Source organism: Thunnus albacares, chromosome 7, assembly GCF_914725855.1.
Source record: "Thunnus albacares chromosome 7, fThuAlb1.1, whole genome shotgun sequence".
In the NCBI taxonomy this organism is placed as follows: domain Eukaryota; kingdom Metazoa; phylum Chordata; class Actinopteri; order Scombriformes; family Scombridae; genus Thunnus; species Thunnus albacares.
In genome coordinates, this window is record NC_058112.1 from 27,615,647 (window position 1) to 27,634,891 (window position 19,245).

The 19,245-nt window shown below is 39.7% G+C and overlaps 1 protein-coding gene across 5 annotated transcripts in view; it reads left to right on the plus strand.

Annotated features, from left to right (window-relative positions):
- The first annotated feature begins 260 nt into the window (after positions 1-260).
- Positions 261-19,245, plus strand: part of plekha7a (pleckstrin homology domain containing, family A member 7a) — a 143,629-nt gene continuing 124,644 nt past the window's right edge. For 2 of the 5 annotated variants that reach the window (XM_044357068.1, XM_044357069.1), the window contains exons 1-3: positions 261-408; positions 606-682; positions 887-944. In XM_044357068.1, coding sequence (XP_044213003.1) covers positions 326-408; positions 606-682; positions 887-944 — 218 coding nt within the window. In that variant the 5' untranslated portion in view covers positions 261-325. The remainder of the gene's footprint in view (positions 409-605; positions 683-886; positions 945-19,245) is intronic. The other 3 variants (XM_044357074.1, XM_044357077.1, XM_044357076.1) reach the window with 2 other exon arrangements.

Below are 19,245 nucleotides of genomic sequence, written 5' to 3' on the forward strand. Positions count from 1 at the left end.
TGGAGCAAAAAGTGCAATATTTCCCTCTGAAATGTGGTTGAGTGAGAAGCATTACACTACATAAAATGGAAATAATTAACTAAAGTACAAATAGGTCATATAATGCTTAGGTAAACAAGATGTGCTCTGTTACTTTCCACGTCTGGAGGAGACTTTTACTGCTGCTCAGATTCTTGAGATGTCAGCTCATCTCCGACACTCAGTACTCTGATGAACGGGCTTCAGAGGAGTCCCTGAAGGCATCGCCGGCCCTGGCAGTGATCGTTGAGCTCCCGGGAGACTCCACCGAGAGGGAATGAGATGAAATAGGACTTCAGACCGGATCATGGCGGCGCCTGTCGGGCGGGACACCTTACCTGAACACTGGTCTTACGGTGTGTGCAGGGACGGCAGGGTCTTCTTCATCAAGTGAGTGGGATAATAAGCGCTTTATCGCACCGTCTCTCTCGGTTTAACGGGAGTTGGCGGGGTCTGCTGCTGTTTCCTTCCTTCCTTCCTTCCTTCCCGGCGATGTAACAGGTGTTTTTCTCCCCTCTCTCTCTCCCTCTCTCTCTCTTTCTCTCTCTGTGTGTGTGTGTGTGTGTGTGTGTGTGTCTGTGCGGCAGCGATGAGGCGCGGACCACCACCTGGCTCCATCCCCGCTCCGGTGAACCGGTAAACTCCGGACACATGATCCGCTCAGGTAGCCAGCTAAGGCTTTTTGACCTGTGTTCATTTTGCCCTCATGTTTACTTTACTGCGTGTGTGTGTGTGTGTGTGTGTGTGTGTGCGTGTGTGTGCACGTGTGTGTGCGCGGCCAACTTCAAGTGTACATTTCGGGCCCAACCCGAGGGGAGAAAACTTTCAGGTGTCACGAACAAGTGTGTGTCGTCTGGTTTCATTTCAGACCTGCCGCAGGGATGGGAGGAAGGATTTACGGACGAAGGGGCCAGCTACTTCATCAAGTAAGTGCTTCATGACGGCTGTCGCTGTCTCCGTTATTGCTGCAGTCACCTACCTGCCGCTTTACGTGAAGTTACCGTGCAGCTTAATATGGCTCCTGCCTAATTCCCCTCCACTAGCAGGACTAATTAGCGCAGGGACAGCGTGGATTTAAATGGGGGTGTGTGTGTGTGTGTGTGTGGCTGGGACTAACCTGCTGACCCTCTAATGACCCCACTGCTTTCAATTATTGCAGGTGCACATATCAGCTAGTATATGTTTATTATGTTATGTCTCTTCCCATTCAGGCCTTTATATGTGTTTTTAATCATAGTAACGGTATTTTCATGCATTTGAAAACAGTTTTGCATTCAGCCATGGCTATGCACTCAATATTTACTCTCACTGAGTGATTTATGAGGGACACCTGTGTAATTTGCAGGTATTAAGGTTAATCATTAGGATAGTTTACAAAGAGGGTGGTGCAAGTCGGTACAAATGAAAAGAAACGACTTTAAGAAGTGTTTAGTTGGTATTTTTTCTTTAACTGACAGAGAATACTTAGTTTTCAGTGTGTAGTTTTGTGTCAAACTACATATTAACATACTTGATTGCTTCTTGAAAACTCTATAATGAGCACATTTCCCTTATACTACCAAATTACATAACCCTGCCAAAGAAATATCTTGTCAAGAGTCTAATTTATTAAGAAAATGTGTTAATGATTAATCTACATATGAACCCACATAGCCTATAATGAGTGAGTGCTTTACCAACTAAACCAACTAATTTGTACCAAATGTCCTAACAATTAACTGTTAAATACCTGTAAATTACTCAAACAATTTCCAGGAAGTTAGCGTAAAATTAGGGGACCTGCAAAGTAAAGAATTACCGTATTTTTCATATACTTACAGTACTTTCATGCACTGATGCAAGTTGTTTGGATGCTTTTTATTAATTTCCTACATTCTACAAAAAAAATGCAGTGAATTTTATTATGTGATACCCACTTTATCTCAACTTACTGTGTACTTTCTCCAGTTATTTCCTTCTTATCCAAGAATGCTTCGAAAAATGTTTTGCATCCAGCTATAGCTATGCACTCAATATTTACACTCACTTTAAAAGGAACACCTGTGCAATCTAATGTGATCTGATACAACAGCTCTGCCATGAAATCTACTTTTACAAAGCTTATACATTTTTAGTGGTGGGAGTAGTGGGTGGTGGTGGTGTAATGGAGTGCTTATGTTAATGGGGTGGACAAAATATTAGGAAGACTTTTCAATATAATTGAAAATATATTGGATTGCATTAGATTGCACTTCTTTATTGATTCAAAAATAGTTGTATGTGCCAGAGTTTCTCTATATGACGGCCTAACAGATTTTTCTCTACTCCGTCATGGATAATTTCTGTAAATTGTTGAATTGTCCCTTTAATTCATGTATTCTGTCATTTATATTGGCTCAAAATTGTTAAAAAATATTGGTACCCATCTTTTAAAAACACATAAATCATGTGTGCCTTTAATTATAGAATGCAAACTACACTTCAGGCCTTGAAATTCCCAGAAAAAGTAAAATACAGATGACATGACCTCTGGTTCTGTCTAGCTAAAAACTAATTTAGTCCCAAGACAGACAGAAAGCGGAGCAGAATTTTTCATCTCACGTCATTCGCACAAGTTTAACCACTAGACTGTTTGTGCAGTCTGTGTTTATTCACCCAAAACAGTCAGTGTATTAACTGTACAGCTAGAAACTGAAGCACAGCCAAAGTGTATGGGAGTGTCTCTCAGCCTCTGACTGAACTCAGAGGTCACAGGGAACTCAATTTCCCTTCAGTCTCTCTTCTTTTTTCCTCTTTTGTCTGTAAGTTTATGAAGTACGGTCATAGATTCTCGGAACAATCGCAAAATATTCGCTCAAGTTGAAACTATTCCAACTCATTTTCACGTCGGTTCGTGCTGTCCAGGCGAATTCAGGTTTAACTGCGTCTTTGCGTCGACTTTGTATGCAACAACCGTGCCGCCTCTAAAATTCCCTCCACGTTCTGTCCCTACACACAGTAATACAACAGCCCTGCAATAAATCCTGTCTTTATGGACGTTATAATGTCCAACTTTGGTGGCACTGTGTTAGAGAGGTGTTCGGTCATTTTGGAGGCTGTAGTTTGTTCTGCTGTTGAGTTGTACTGTGTTTCTAATATTTTTACCCACTCTAAAGCTAAATATGTAGTGTCTTTTTAAATAAATCTATCATTATTGGATCCATTTGCGTGATTAAGTGATGTGAACATCTAAAACCACTCCTTACTGTGCTGTGAGAGCCTTTGATACTTTGCTTTTAAGAAATGTTGATTGGGTTTGCTGGGCAGCATTACAGGATATCATCGCTTCAATAAATAATTGATTATTTACATTCACTTTGACGTCCGTCGACTGTGAATACCAATAATTAGGCGAAACAACTTCAAACCTTCAAATAAAGATGCTCGAGCTTTGCTATAATTGAAGTTGCAGAGCCGACTCCATGTCTTTTGGCTGCATTGCATTCTGGTCTATTGAGGCTGTAGCGCTGCAGTTCATGTGAAAACATAAAGCTGAGTAAACAAAGCTCTTCCTCTCTGACCTTGACGTTTTGCATCGGTGAAGAAAACGTATAATCACCTCCATTGTTGTCGACAGTCAGCAGCGTCGCGGCTTTTTCACGGTTCGGCTTATTGTCTGCGGTATAGAAAGGAATGAACCATCAAATAACAGCACACAGAGGTAAAGACACGAGTCACCACTTGGACTCGAGTCACAAATCTGGTGACTTTAAACTCAATCAAGAAAGTTTGACTTTAAAACCAATGACTTGTGACTTGACTTGACTTAACATCCTCCCTAATCCCAAATATGAAAAATGATGTTCTTTAAAAAAATGCAGCAAATCAAACACACAAAGATTAAGACTTAACACAGGGGAATATACTGTATTTTATCTACAACATCAAATTTGGACTTGAAACACTCAACATACTCAGTTGGCAGACGTGTTTTTTCTGTATGTGTGGGTTTGTTTTTAAGACTTGTTTGTTGAATATTCATATTTAGGACGGTACTTATCCTACAGCTTGTGTAGGATTGGAAAAACAACATGTTGACAGCAACTGTTAAGTTCGTCCACTCAGTTGGTCGTTAATCAGCTGTTTTGAGTTCCCGTAATGTCCTTTAAACACCCTCAGTGGGATTTAGTGTTTCATGACTTCTCTGTTATGAGCCATTGAGAGATTAATGTGTCATTGCAGATAAAAGAGGTCAAGGGTTGTTTATTTTGCCGGTGATGATAATCGCTTTACTCCAAACAGGAAGCAGTGGAAGCAGTTTCAGATTTGGAGGAAATGCTGTTGGTGTGCAGGCTTATTGCAAAATATCTTGTTAGACGTTGTTAATTAAAATTCATGTGAATGAGACCTGATCTGCTGTTGAGTTTTGCAGTGATGTGTGACTCAGGCTGTGTGTGTGTGTGTGTGTGTGTCTTTTTGGTGGCACATGAAAAATAAATCAAACTGGCAATTACTGTGTTTCTGAATTTCTGGTTAAAGGTTTTCTTTTTTAAATATTACATCTTTCATTTATGTCACACGTTCTCTCTTTTTTTTTTTTTTTTTATAATTCAAACATATTGAGGAGTCTAATTGGCTATCAAGCTGTTAGCAGGCAGTTGTGAGGTTGTGTTTGGTTTGAAAGCTGTGAAGCATTTTCGTCCAATCTCAAACATAATGAGCACTGTAAGGCAAACAACCATCAACAGAAGGTAAAAACAAATTTTTTTCCAAAAATGTGTTCATTTTCATTACGCTTCAAAGATGGACGAACCACAGGTGATGAAATTGTAACACGGTCCTGTATTGAAGGTTCTCGTAGAGTCAATCAGTTTACTTTCCACTTTGATATTAAGCAATGTCGATTTATTCCTGATTTCAGTATAAAATACAAACTGTATAATTCCCACCAGTGGAGATTTCACCAGTTACCATATAAACACAGCTGCTCCCATCACCTGGTTTTGTAGCCTGACCAGAATGAAGCGATTTTAGGTTGTTTTCAGACCTGTGCTGTTTAGTCTGGTTGAATCGGACTCTTGATTGGTTTTCCACCTGGCTGCGATTCGTTTGGGCAGATCTGAACACGGCAAACGCACTCGAGTGTGTGGATTTTTCTATGCATGAAAAGAAACCAAACGAAGAGCAAAACGCAAACGAACTGTAGGTTTGAATATGTCCGTAGATTCTCATAGCGATCTGTTTACAGCCTGCCTGACTGTGTCGACTGTAACTATGTGCAGGAAAATCCTTGAGCTCAGTTATAAAAGGCACTTTTGCAGTTTTGCAACCCAGTTGCCACCAAAATAAAAACAGTATCATGATTCAGCTCCAGTGGACAGGGAAACTGCTTTCTGTATTAAAATATAGTGTCGTATAGTATAGTACAGAAATTATTAGTTTGACAGAAAATTGTCTTCAATTTTAATAACTAAAAATGCCAAATATTAGTTGGTTCAAGGTTCTCACATGTGTGGATTTCCTGCTTTTCTCTGCTTTACATCATATTAAATTAAATACCTTTTGGCTTTGAAGTGTTGGTCAGACAAAAAAGCAGTTTAAAAGCATCACCTTGGCCTCTGAGAACTTGTGACGGACATTTTTTGACCATTTTCCACTTTATACACTAGACTTTTGCCAGAAATGTGCTCTGCTTTTTTGAAAAATTGATTAATTGAAAAAAAAGTTATAATGACATACACATATTATGGTATATTCATATTTAAATTTTAAAGATTTAACACTCAAAAGATCTCAATTCTTTTTTCATAAGCATAAAAATGTGTAATGTGACTTTAAACGGGTTTATCCTACAATACATGCAGGTCTAAACCAAGACAATGATTGACAGACATTACAGTCTTGTTACGTACCAAATAGAAAGGTAAACATATGCAAAGGTTTCACTTACATCTTGATGTCAGTAATAGCTTGACAAAGAGCTTCAGGTGATTTGTTGATTCTTTTATATCCACCAACTTCAGGTGTGTAAGGAAAACTGCTCCATAGAGCTTTTCTTCTACCCAATGGGGGCCTTTGATCTGTCTTCCTCTCCAAACCTTTAATTGGCTTATGAATGGTATTTCTTCAACAGAAATAACAAGGTGAAGCAATAACAACCTTGAAATCCAATATCCTATTCATGCCAAAGGAGGACTATTTATCTAGAGGCCATGTTTATATAACAGCCCCCCAGGGCTCCACCACTGTCTGTTCTGGAGCCTCTTCTATCCAAAAAATGTTTTTCATGTTTTTATTACTCACAAAAAGAACAACACAGCTCCTCCTGCGTCTCGGCGTGCTTTTCATTGTTTTTCATTGTCTTTGGATGCTCACAGAGTTCTTGGGAACAGCTTCTGACAGAAGAAGCTCAATTTTATTCCTCAAAGAAGACAGTGTCTGTTGGTGATGTTGTATTTCACTGTGGATCGATGTCGTTCATAACTACCTGCTTTTATATGTTTGGTGCTTTTTAAAAAAAAAATATCCTCTGTGGTTTAGTATCAAAACAACCTCACCAGATCAAAGTCAGAAGCCCTTGAAACATTTATTCATCTCTTATGTAAGATTAATAATATTTTGTTAAAATGACATGCTGGTCACTTAGTGGAACAAATCTTCAACTCCTTGAGAGAGCTGCAGCTAATAATTGCTTCCACTATTGATTCATCTAAGGATTAAGTGTGAGAGGTAAACATTTTTTACATTTTTGTTTCCAGTAATTGGGTTCTCGTTTCATATATAAAATGTCAACAAATGGTGGTAACTCAAGTTCTCAGAGCAGGGTGTCCCCGAGGACATTGGTTAGTGGAGGATTTCAGCAGACTGTGATCAACCAGAGATCGACTCTCTGGCTGATCACAGTCATTGGCCTTGTTCACACCTGGCATTACAATGTGTATCGGGTGATCCGATCACAAGTGGACAGCTCTAAGTACAGGTGTGAACGCACCCAAGAGGCATTGAGGACGCATTGAGATCCGATCGCTTAGATCACATTCGGAGTTGGTCTACATATGGCCACATTCTGTTAGCATTGTGTATGTGAATGTGTCCTGGATCACATTGAAGGACTGCCTACTCAACTGGCGTTTTCTGCATAAGCGGAAGTACGTACTCATTCGTGCGCCAATGGCATCATATTAAAATGTGAAACAACAAGAAGAAGAAGCCGCAACAACAGTCAAAATGGATTCTGATGGATGGAGTACACATGAAACACGATGTCTGATTTCCATTTGAGCTGAAGAGTTTTGATTTTGCCTGTGTGCCAAGGTCTTTGCAAACTTCTTCTTCTTTTAATTTCTGGCAGACTAGGCACAGGAAGTGCATTGCTGCCTCCCGCCAGTTAAAAACAACAACACATTTGGTCTTTGCAAATGGAACATATTTATTTGCATATAGAGCAGGGACGTGAGATCCGATCACAAGTGGTCACTCGAGATGCATGTGGAGATACTTCTAATGCCAGGTGTGATGTATTGTAGTTGTCCACTTGTGATGGGATCACCCAAGACACGTGTCAGTGCCAGGTGTGAACAGGACAGTTGATGCAAACAACACCGAGCTGATACAGTTCATCTGTTCAATGTTCAGTGAGATCAACAGATCCTGACACATCTTGTATCGTGATCGATTTAGTTACTAGTTAATGATCTACATAGTTGACTCACTTCTTTAAGACATGGCCTTCGCCGTCTGAATTCACGCTTCTGTATGTTTTTCTTGAATGAGTTCCATTATAATACGCTGTAGGACACCGCCAACAGTCAAAAACCCAAAGATATTCGGTTAACAATGATATAAAACAGATAAAAGCAGCAAATCTCCATATTTGAAAAGTTGGAACCAGTGAATGTTTGACATTTTTTCTTTGACTCAAATGATTAGTTGATCAAAATTGTCAGTTTTCTGTTCATTGACCAATCATTTTAGCTAGGACCAGGCAATTAATCTAAAAGTAACCGAACCCTAAAATTATGATTCTCTAACTGACCTGATGTTAGTCATATTGATACGTTCGATAAACTCATTCCTTCATACAGGCTGTCCACCTGCAGTTCAAAGTAATTTCATTACCCAAACGTGTCCAGTGTGTCGAAGACAAAACGACTCAAGTGTTGGAAGAAATGCAGCTGTGGGCAGGTGTTTTGTCGGTCATATGGGCACACGTTGGCTTCATTCAACACAATACAGGACAAAACGAAGCCAAACGGAAATAAAGTCAGAAAACAGCAGCGTAATGCAGCGTCTGTGAGGCGAGTGTGTGGGAGAGAAAGACACATTGTCATGCTGCGCACAAGACAGGCATCTTCAGTAAGTGAAGTTAGCTAGTTTTGTTCGCTAGTTTTGTTTACCAGCAGCTGAGTACAGTCTGTTGACAGGTTTCACCCTGAAGTTAGCTACAACTTAGCCCCGGACCTGTAAAGCAGCCTCCTCTGTGCTTCCTGACCACAGGTTGGAAGCTGGATCAGCTTGTTTCAGACACAGCAGTCTGTTACACAAGCATTTGTTGAAATGTCTAAAAGATCCGGCTAATAAGATAAAGAGAAAACATAAGTCATAAAAGTGTTTTGACATTCGCAAGATATGTTAAACGGAGCCATATTTTACTTTGACTTTCCTGTGAAGTACCTAAAAGTCTGATTAATCGTTACTGAGGTAAATGTAACAATCAGTCGTGATATTTATTTTAGGTGCTGTGGCTCAGTCTTAGTTTCATCACTTCTTATAAACACCCGGAAAGGGAAAAAAAGCCTCTGAGGTTTGTTTGCGTGCGTAACGAGCTAAGGGATCACAATTTGTCTCAGATTATGCCAGGTGAATACCATTTATGAATCACAACACCAACATTATGTTATTTGGTTTTAGCACAGACACTCAACACAATCAACTTCTGTGAGTCTCAGAACTGTTGATAAGCTCATCAGAGACGTTACAACAGCATCAGCAGCCAGATTGTTTGTCTGCCTTTAGCTATTTGCTTGGTATTTTTCTTCTTGTCTGTCCCCAACGTTCACACTTAGTTCTTCTTCGCCTGGGCTTGTTTTAATAATCCCCCCCTTATGTCCTCCCTCTGGACAAGTGGGACGAAAGTATGAGTTTGGTTTGTTTGACGACTTCCACCTCCGCCGGCTAAACCCACTCTCACATACCTCCCTTCAGAAATATTACTGTGTGCGTAAGACGTTTGTTTGTTTAAATATGTTCTAACTTCTGCATTATTTGTGACTCATGCTCGTGTTTGCTCACACACTCATACCTACATACGTGCACACAGACGTAATGTGTGATTCTCTCTCTCTCTCTCTCTCTATCTCTCTGTCTCTCACCCCCGAGGGGCCTACAGATGGGTCTTCCTCCTCCCTATCCCCGCAGCCACTCCCAGCAGGGGGGCTTCTGGTACAGGGAGGCGGGGGAGAGCAGAGCCGATCAGATCCAAGGAGGGGATAAACCTCCTGCAGGATCGTCTGCATGACTGGCTTCACTGAAGGGGATTGAAGGAAGGCAGGAGGGAGAGGGAGAAAAGAAAGACACAAACACATTCGCACAAAAAGTGAGAGAGCCAACCAGAGATGCCTGTCGGTAGTAGAGGACAGCTGGTTCAATCCCAACAGCCCTCAGCTCTGTCCTTTGTCATTATCCTGTAGCTCCACTAAGCTGGAAAGGTGTGAGAAACATGCGTAAGTGCCCTTCTTAACTGTTGAACTGGTCAATTGATTAGTCAGTTGACAGAAAATTAACCACTCACTATTTTAATTGTTTCTGGCATTTGCTGGCTCTCTAAGGATTTGCTGCTTTTCTCTGTTTTATATATCGGATTAAACAACCCATTTGGAAATTAGGTATCGGCGTCTTTCACTTTTTTCTGACATTAAACAGATTAAATTATTAATCAGTTAATTCAAAAATAATCAACAGAAAATGATAATGAGTTGCAACCTTACTTCTAGATCCCTCTGATATTTGTTGAAGCAAAAAGCAAAGTTACATACAGTACATGGAAAAACAAGCATTCAAGCACTGCACAATATTATGTACAAACAAACAGCTGCAGTGCATTCAGTGACTGTAATAAATCATTATAATAATTAAAATGCCAGTCCTACAACAGTTTTTAACCCTCGCATCTCACTTCCTGGCCACCTTCTGAACTCACCCTCTCATTTATCAGTTTGCTGGATTGAGGAATGAATGTGAAAATCAAATTTATGGGACTCTTTAATCTTCTGCTACATGACAAAAGCTGATATTCACTAAAACATGAGAGACCTGATGTAATGATAGCAGCTTAAGACAATATAATATATAAATATATATGTTTTAAAAACATGAGCAACAGTATTTGAACATATTCATAACATTCCAGATAATCTACATATTAGCTTTTTTCCTGGAGCTTTTGACCACATCTCACTGTCTTCCATCAGATCAAGGAGGCCATTCACATTCAATGCCAATGATTAGAAACAGGGTTTACCTTCCTCAAGCGCCTCGAGTTAAGATTTATTTTATTTGGGTCAAACTACAGTTTCCAGGGTCAACAATGAACTTTCACGCTCAGAGAAATTATCGTTCAGAGATCTCGTATTGAGGTCTTTGTGTTTGCTCCAATTGATCTCAGTCTTCTCTTAAGAAAATGATTTTGCTGTTGTCTTGCCGCAGATGTAATCTACTGTGTATGTGTACTCCAAGATAAGACAGAATCCACATAAATTCCCAAGTATTTATACAGTAAGCGGCACCTCGTCTTATCTGTGTATTATGGATTGTAACTGTTGGAGGGTAAGACGCTACTGGAAGACCAAAAGTTAAAGCTCTTTTATGGATAATTTTAGGTCAAGACAGTAGTATTTTTCACTGCAGGCATGCAACGAGAGAAGAAAAGAAATATTTCTGGCCTCAAATATTATTCCATCCACTGTTCTTTTTGTGTATTTTATAACTTTTGTCAAGTTAGAACATCGAGCATGAAACACAGAAACATACAGGACAAACTTATGAATTACATAAAGTAAGAGGGGAATAATCAAGATCAAAAACATAATGTAAGATTGATAAAATAAATCACCATAAATGTACGATAAGGAATGAAAAAACAGATATGCAGTATATTAAAATTCTTAAAAAATGAACATGATGAACATAAAACGGATGAATAAAATACTAAAACACTGATCACAAAGACAGTACTCTTAACAACTTAATTTTGACAGAATGACACATGAGTCTGCAGTTTTGCAAAGGTGATGCTCTCGGCATAAACCTGAAATTGGTTGTGCAGTGATTTGAGCACCGCATGATTGGCAGCGTAAGCACAATGATAGTATCGCGAAGCCGTGACAAAGAAGCTTATCTCAAAGCAGCTTACAATAATGTCAGGAGTATGGCCGTGCAAGACTTAAACCCTTAAAGGCTCTGTGTTATACTGACTACAGATACGATCAAGACTATTGGAGTACTTTTGTCCTGTAATGTCTTTTTTTTTTTTTTAATTCTCTTTATGAATGACTTTGTTAAAAGGTTTGCTCAACAGGTATGCTTTTTATCAGTGACGCGGGGGTTCACATTTTTCACTGTGACACACATTCAAGCCTTCCAGTGTGACGGCAGGCCTGCTTCAAAAGACGAAAAAAGCACTTCCATTATTTTTCTTTAAGAAATACAGTAGCTGACATTCAGGACATTCATACTCAATAAGCAGACTCATTGCATTTGAGTGACACGTCGCTATCACATCACCTCACTTGTCTTTTATTCAGCCGCCCACTAGTCGCCATGGTTTGCAAGGTTGAAATGTAGGAGCTTTGGTTGATAGAATAAAATGGCTTGTTTGAAACTAGCCAATACAAAAAAAAAACAAAGGTTGACAGTTAAAAACATGTACTGAAGGATGACAGGACTGGGAAATGCACGTTCACTTTGCCTGAGTAGTCGGAGACCATTGTGCTTGATTTTGCAGTGAAACAGCGGCCACAATGAAGAGTGGGAGCACAAAACGCTGCTACAATAGCAAATGTGCCTGTTTTGAACAAAAGAAGAAGAAAAGAACCACAAAACTGAACCAGTTGAAGTTGATTTAAGTCATGTTTAGTTGCTGCAACTAACCATTATTTTAATTATTGATTAATCTGATGATTATTTTCTCAATTAAGCGATGATTTGTTTTGTCTATAAAATGTCAGAAAAGAGTGAAAAGTTATTTCTTAGAGTCCGTGGTGATGTCTATGAATTTCTTGTTTTGTCCGATCAACAGTCCAAACTATAGAGATATTCAGTTTACTATCATGTATGACACAAAAAAGCTTAAAATCTTCACATTTGAGAAGCTGCCACCTGAAAATGTTCAGCAGTTTTCCTGAAAACAATTCAACAATCCAAAAAAAAAAAAATAAAAAAAAAATAAAAATAGTTGCCGATCGACTGTAGTGAAGAACTCATGAATGAACACTTACCCCTGTGTCTCCACCTGCTCAAGTTTGAGGACTTGGTTACACAATTAAGGTGCTACGTCTCCCATTAATACAGAAATGCTTCTCATGTACGGAGTGCCACCTTTACTAGACCTTTGATTTGGTAGAAATTTATTAAGTGGACCTCTGTATTTGTGTACCCCTGGTAAAAGATAGCCTTCAATTACTACATCACAAACCTTGTAAGGAACCAATATTATGAATTGGAAAGATCACTGATGAATCACAGCAGAATATATTCCTGTGTCCCAGGAAAGATGGTCTATGACTGATGTGAACAAGGCGACATATAAAGAGTTATTTTTCTTTTCTCAGATCTTGATTTTAGATGAGAGGCGCTTGGTCACCAGGTGAACGCAGCACTGAATAAACCTAGATATAGATGTTGTGTATACAGAGAAGGCCATGCTGCATTATGCTGGGATCAGACTACACAAATTCACCCCTATTTTGTTGTTGCCAACAAGGTTTTCCTGCTGGAATCAGCCTGTGGAGGAGGCGGATATGAGTTGCTTCTCTCCCCGCTGTCTGAGACACTAAATGAAGCTCAACTCGGCCAGACAGCCGCCGGAGAGCTTTGACTTTCTGTGTCGGTGTTTACTTATGTGCACCAGAGAGAACTTCAGTTATAATGATTGTGAAACCACCTAAAATTAAAACATACCTTTGTGTCTTCATTTACCAGAGTATACAATCCTTAAAACCCAATCATTTTTCCCTCCACGAGACCTTCTGTTTACCGTCTGTGAACCTGGTAGCTCGCTGCATTTATGTAATGTTCTTGACATGTTAACACATTCGTTACCTCAAGCTCTCTCTGAAGGTCATACAGCCCATGTTGTCCTCTTTTGTGACACGCAGGAACGGGTTCACAATCATTTCCTCTTTCTTTTCTTTTTCTTTTCAGAACACAAGACCTCCAGTATCACACATAGCACTTCTGTAGCCATGATTGACAATTTCTTGACTCTTCTCCTCGATGACCTATGAACTCATGCAAGGTCGTGAACGATGATTGGTCGGGGTCATACTTGCAGTGTTGCCATTCTCCTGACCAAGATACGGCAAGAATTTATGGCGCTATGATTGCCTAATCTGACACGGTGACCATCGTGAAAGACAAAAATATTGTGTAGTCTGAATCCGGTATTAAGCGAATCCACACCGAAAGGACAACTTCAAGGAGTAAGTTCTTAGTAAAAGCAGTTTTTTTTTTCCCACCTTCAGACGTGGTGGAAAAATCTTTGTGAACCTGCTAATAAAACTGATGGATCACATTAAAAGGCGCGAGAACATAGGGTCGGTTTGTGCTCACGATCTAACGCTCTTTGTCCTCGTATGAAAAAGAGGCTTTGTTGTGCCGTGGAGCCATGGCTAAACCAAAGAACCAACAGTTCCCTGGCAGACAAATAAAGGCTGGAAGAAAAAGCTTTGTCAACAATAGCTTTTCTGTTGTTTTCATTGGTCGGAGGTGCTAACCAGTTTCTGTGTTTGCTTTCGGAACAGCAGGAAAGTTAAAGATTATTTTCTTGTAAATGTCAGCCCAAGGACAGCGTTCATATCCAATGTTGTCTTCACTGGCTGTATTCCATATTTAATGATGTTCCCTCCAGATATTTACTTCCAACACCTGCTTCTACACAAAATGATCTCTTCAGCAACATATGCCAGGGTTATATTTAGGTTTTTTTTACAGGCTTTGGTCTGTTTGACTCTCATTCAGCAGATTTTAGATTATGAGGGTGAATTAGTAACTTCCAGACATGCCGGAGGTGAATCATTCCCTCAGTTTCTCTTGGCTTCAGTTCATTTGTTTGGACACATCTCACAGCTTTATCGTTGACGGTATGTTTTCGAAGTCCTTGGCCGAAACAATGTCAGGACTTCCTTTTTCAGAGTGATTAAAGGTGACTTGATAGTGCTTGAAGGTTTCAAATGTCACCTGCTTCATAACTGGAATGTCAGGCACACGTAAACAAACACACTTAAGATGTCTTGGTGAATTGAGAAATAGCTGTGTATTGATAACTTGGTTGTGGTTTGGCTTGATGGAGTAAGTTTGTCACACTTTGGTCAAAGTAAAGCCACAAGACAAACACCTCTACAGGAATGTCGGCTCTTGAGTCAATGGTTGATGCCTGTTTGCCTCCAGAAGGTGAGAGAAAGTAAAAGTTTCGGGAGGATGAGGTTTTTTTTGTAGTGAATGACTTTGGAAATAAGATGAGTACATTTTTTATCGAATTTGTGAACCTTTCCAAGAGATAGCATCTGCTGAGGCAGCTTCTCTCTCACTTACTCTCTGGTACTCATTCCCTCTTTTTCACACTCTCTCGTGCTCTCTTTCATGCTGTGCTTCTTGCACTTTCTCTCCCTCAGTGTTTTGAAAGCTGATTTTTGGCCAGTTTTATATTTTTTTTTTTTACTCTTCCTCTCATGCTTTATGTCTCCTGCTATACCTTGACCTCCAACCTTCTCTCTCTCATTTATTTTTCTCTTACTGTCGGAGAGGTCAAAAGAGTGAGAGACAGTTGCAGAGGGCCTCTTCCACTCAATAAAAAACCAGGACTACAGTTTTAATATACGGTTCTGTATCATGATTATAGTTTCAGCATTTAAGAATAAGACTACTTTTTATAGCTGTATTGGGATATTTAATTTCATTGTTACAGCCCAGAGACTGTAGTAAAAAATGTCTTCAAATCCATTTTGATTAGACACCAGGAAAAGGCACAGAATAAGCATTGATTTTGCTTATTTTGGGTCATTGATTCAAAGCGGAAAAACCTTCCCACATGTCCGACACAAAATCAGCATCGACTAAAAGGTTAATTTCCTTGATGAAATCCTCCCCCAGTTATCAAAATTGACACATCATCTTTTCAGAGTGTGAAAAAAAGACTAAACACTAATGTTGGGATGCAGCTGTAAGGCGTTCCCCATCCTCAGAATCAGAATCAGAACCAGAATCAGGATAAGTATAGTCCTCCACAGAGACAAGAGTTCAATAGATGCTGCAGGGAAGCCTGATGATTGCACAGATGCTCTATTTAACACAATCAGCAGTGTTTAGGGGTGGAAAGTTGGGAAGAACTGATCTGATTCGTTGAATTGTTAATGGAGCAGATACTGTCTTTACTTAAGAGCTGCGACAATCCACGTTCAATCCAGGTTCTTTGTCACTGCTGCTATAAAATGAGTTTTTTTCTGTTGTCTGTGACATTTGTTGAAGTCAGAGCAGGCTGCTGACTCAGACTTTAGATGCCAGTAATGCCACACAGTGAGACTTTGGGGAGAAGAGCTCTGGTATCATATCAGGAAATGGTTCTGGAAAAAACCCCGAGCTCAGATATCTGAATCATTGTCAGAGTCAGATTGATGCGGGAAGTTAGTTTAGGTACCAGAAGTCTATTTCAAGACCAGATACGTGACGACAGACTTAATAAGTCAACAAAGACCAAACGCATCGTTAGTTTTTGTCTCTGTGAGGCTATAATGTCTCATCTGGGCGGGAGAGACGCAGGTTCATCCCGGCCTTCGGGTCCTCTGAAACTTCAGGCCACTTTACGGACTGTTTCCTTCATCTCCTGAATTAAGACACAGCTGATGTCAGCTGGAGGAAAAATCATTGCTGAGTTAGTAGCAACAAGGATCGCAGTACATTGAAAATCTTAACTAAATGAGTGATAGCAGCCAAAATCTGATCATATATGATCATAAGATTGCAGTAAAATCCTCTTGTTTTGCTCACTGACAATCAGATTCTTTGGGGTTTACAACTGCTGTTACTGTTTTAGAAGAATGAGTGTTATTTTGAAAAAGTTTCTCATCTAAAAAGCATCAAAACACGGATCATACTTTCAATGAGAGGGCTGTGAGGCTGCAAGTATCAAGGAGTGACGCTCAGTTGAGGGTAAGAAGTGAGACGAGAGATCAGTGAGTCAATGTTTACGCCTGACTCACTGTGTTCATACTAAAAAACCCCAAAGACTCCGTCAGCATCTCCACCGGCTAATGATTTATCAACAGCTTAGTGTGTGTGTTTGTATTTTTAAACACATCTTTCTTTCATTGGTTCACAATACTGAACAAACTGAGATAAAAGAAACTACTCGACTTGAAAGGCTTCTTTTATCCTCTCTCCAATCGCTGTAAAAATCTCATTCGTCAATTTAATGTGTCTCATTTTCATCTAAGATTACATTTGTTAATATGTCTTTTTCATTTCACATTTAATTAAACAAATTACCTTGAACTTCAGGCCTAGCTGTGGCGTATTTTACAGGATTTTCTATACAACCAGTAATACCACAACACTAAAAATGTATTTCTTCCCCCCCCGTGTGAGTAATCAGATTGGAATTCAGCACATGATGTTACTGGGAAAAGACTGAAAATCATCATCCCTCCCTGATGAAACAGTCCTATGGTTTCTCCTCATGTCTGGCCTGCGTCTGCTGTAGAGAGACAGTGAGCGACAGACTCGTGACGGCTTAATGTTCAGTGTCAGTGACAGCCGGTTCGGTTCGATTGTTCGCCTTCAGACTGGCGTCGCGGTCACTGGGGACTGTTTTGAAGACGTCTATCTGTTTCTGTTTTCGAAGCTTTCCTCACATTGGACTCGTGGTAATGAATTTGCATGCTGGAATCAACCGCAGATACAGCTGTAAGAAATCAGTTTTTCCAACTCTTTGGGGGTCATAACGGCTATTTATTTTAGAAAGGTTTTCTTTATTAATATTCAATAATAAAGTCTGGGTTTTTTTGCCCTCTTCCAAAGAGGACTGCAGTGTAAATATGTTTTTGATTTGTTTCCATTCTTTTCATTGTTGTTACTGTGTTTTCCCTCAATAACTTCCTGTATATTAAAAGAATAGTTCAAAATTTGGGAACTACACTATGGCCGCTATGGAGGCTATTAGCTTAGTTTAGCATTAAGACTGGAAGCAAGAACTAGTCCCAGCATGTATTTCCCTGAAAAATTGAGTGTTAGAGGTGTTGTTATGTGGATTTTTGAACTTTGGATACAACCACTTAGCTGTTAGGTTAGCTGTTAACCTGTTTCCAGTGTTTATGCTAAGCTAAGCTAACCACCTGCAGGCTCTAGCTCCGTATTTAGCATGTTAGCGTACAGCCTGTTGATCCTGTCATCTAACTTTCAACAGGAAAGTGAATAAGCATATTTCCTTAAACGTTGACTGTCTTTTAGGGGGAATAAATGCAGTTTGATAATAGTTAAAGGATAGTTTCGCAATATGTACGTGGAACTGGGTCTAAGACAGACTTGAAAAAAAACCCTGAACCCATGCTTTAATCTTGCCAGAAAGTGTGAAAATGATTGAGCTGTTAGTCTGTCGGTTAATGTTTGTCTAACTGTGGATGCGTGCAGCTTTTTTTCTACCCAACTGCTACTTTTCAGCAAGTGGTGCGACACTTTAAGTCACTTCTACTTCTCAGCTCATTAGTGGTCGTCGAGGATTTCGAGTTGTTTTTTCATGATTAGCAATGTGTGTACAGTTTCACACTCGTTTGTGGAAGTGGAAACAGGCTATTGTGAAAGCATTTGCTCTGATCTTATAATCCTTTTCAAACCGAGGAATTATATTCGGAGACCTCTCTCTCTCCCTCTTGTCTTCATCTCCCTCCACCTCGTTCCCTCCCCACACTCTTACACATACAGAGATCACTCTTAAGGGTCGTTTCAGTACGCCACATGCATGTGTGTGTGTGTGTGTGTGTTCAATACTATCTTTGAAGTTAGTCTGAAAATGAATGTCTTGAATATTTAACCTTGCCCTCAGGCTGCAGTATTAATCCACAGACTCTTACAGAGGATCTGAGTACAACACAGATCTGTCAGCCTGATATGTGTTTTATCTCGATGCTCTGTGGAAATATGAAGCATCGACAATGCGGGATGACAGATAGCACACATAAAAAGTACTGCGCAGCTATCTGGTTGCTCATTTCATAAACAAATAGATGAGCAGAGGAAGTGGTCGGGTACTAAAGCAACAGCCACTCACGATCAAAAAGTTAATCAGGAAATAATTAAGAATCTTCCAGCCTCATCTGAGAGCTCATGAATGCATTATTAAAAAGAAACACCACAAAAGGATTTATGTGCATGTCAACTATTTCAAAATGAAGAAAAAGGACCACCTACTTCTGCAAAAATATTATCACCTCAACATAAATTATACATTATAATTATATATTGTATTGTGGCAAAAAGTCTGAACACACTGGCACCACCATCACTGCTTCTTTTCGTGGTCATAATCAATACGTAACGGTACAAAGTTCAAAAGTTGAGTGGTTTCTTTGCTCCATTAAAAAAGAATGAAAGCCACTTTAAATATTTGCAAAAGTCAGATTTCTGTGACAAATTGTGCTCGAAATAAATGTCACTCCTGCACAAAGCGAGGTTTCTCTCTCTCTCACACACACACACACACACACACTCATAACATATTGAAATATCAACCACATCATAAAAGATGAAGATTTGTGCGAACGACAACCTTGTGTCTCTCGATAGACTGAGAACAGCTGCGTCAGATTTTCCTGCGTGTTAAAGGAGAAACGCAGTGTGTTATTTCCCATCGCTGTACTTTATCAGTAGTCATTTTACATTTCAGAGTGCATTAAACAATCACCGCTTCCGGTAGACAGACGCCGTCAGGCTTATACTCTTATTTAAACTCAGAAAAAGGGATTGTGAAAGTACAGTGTTCACAATACTTAAAGCAGCCTTTCT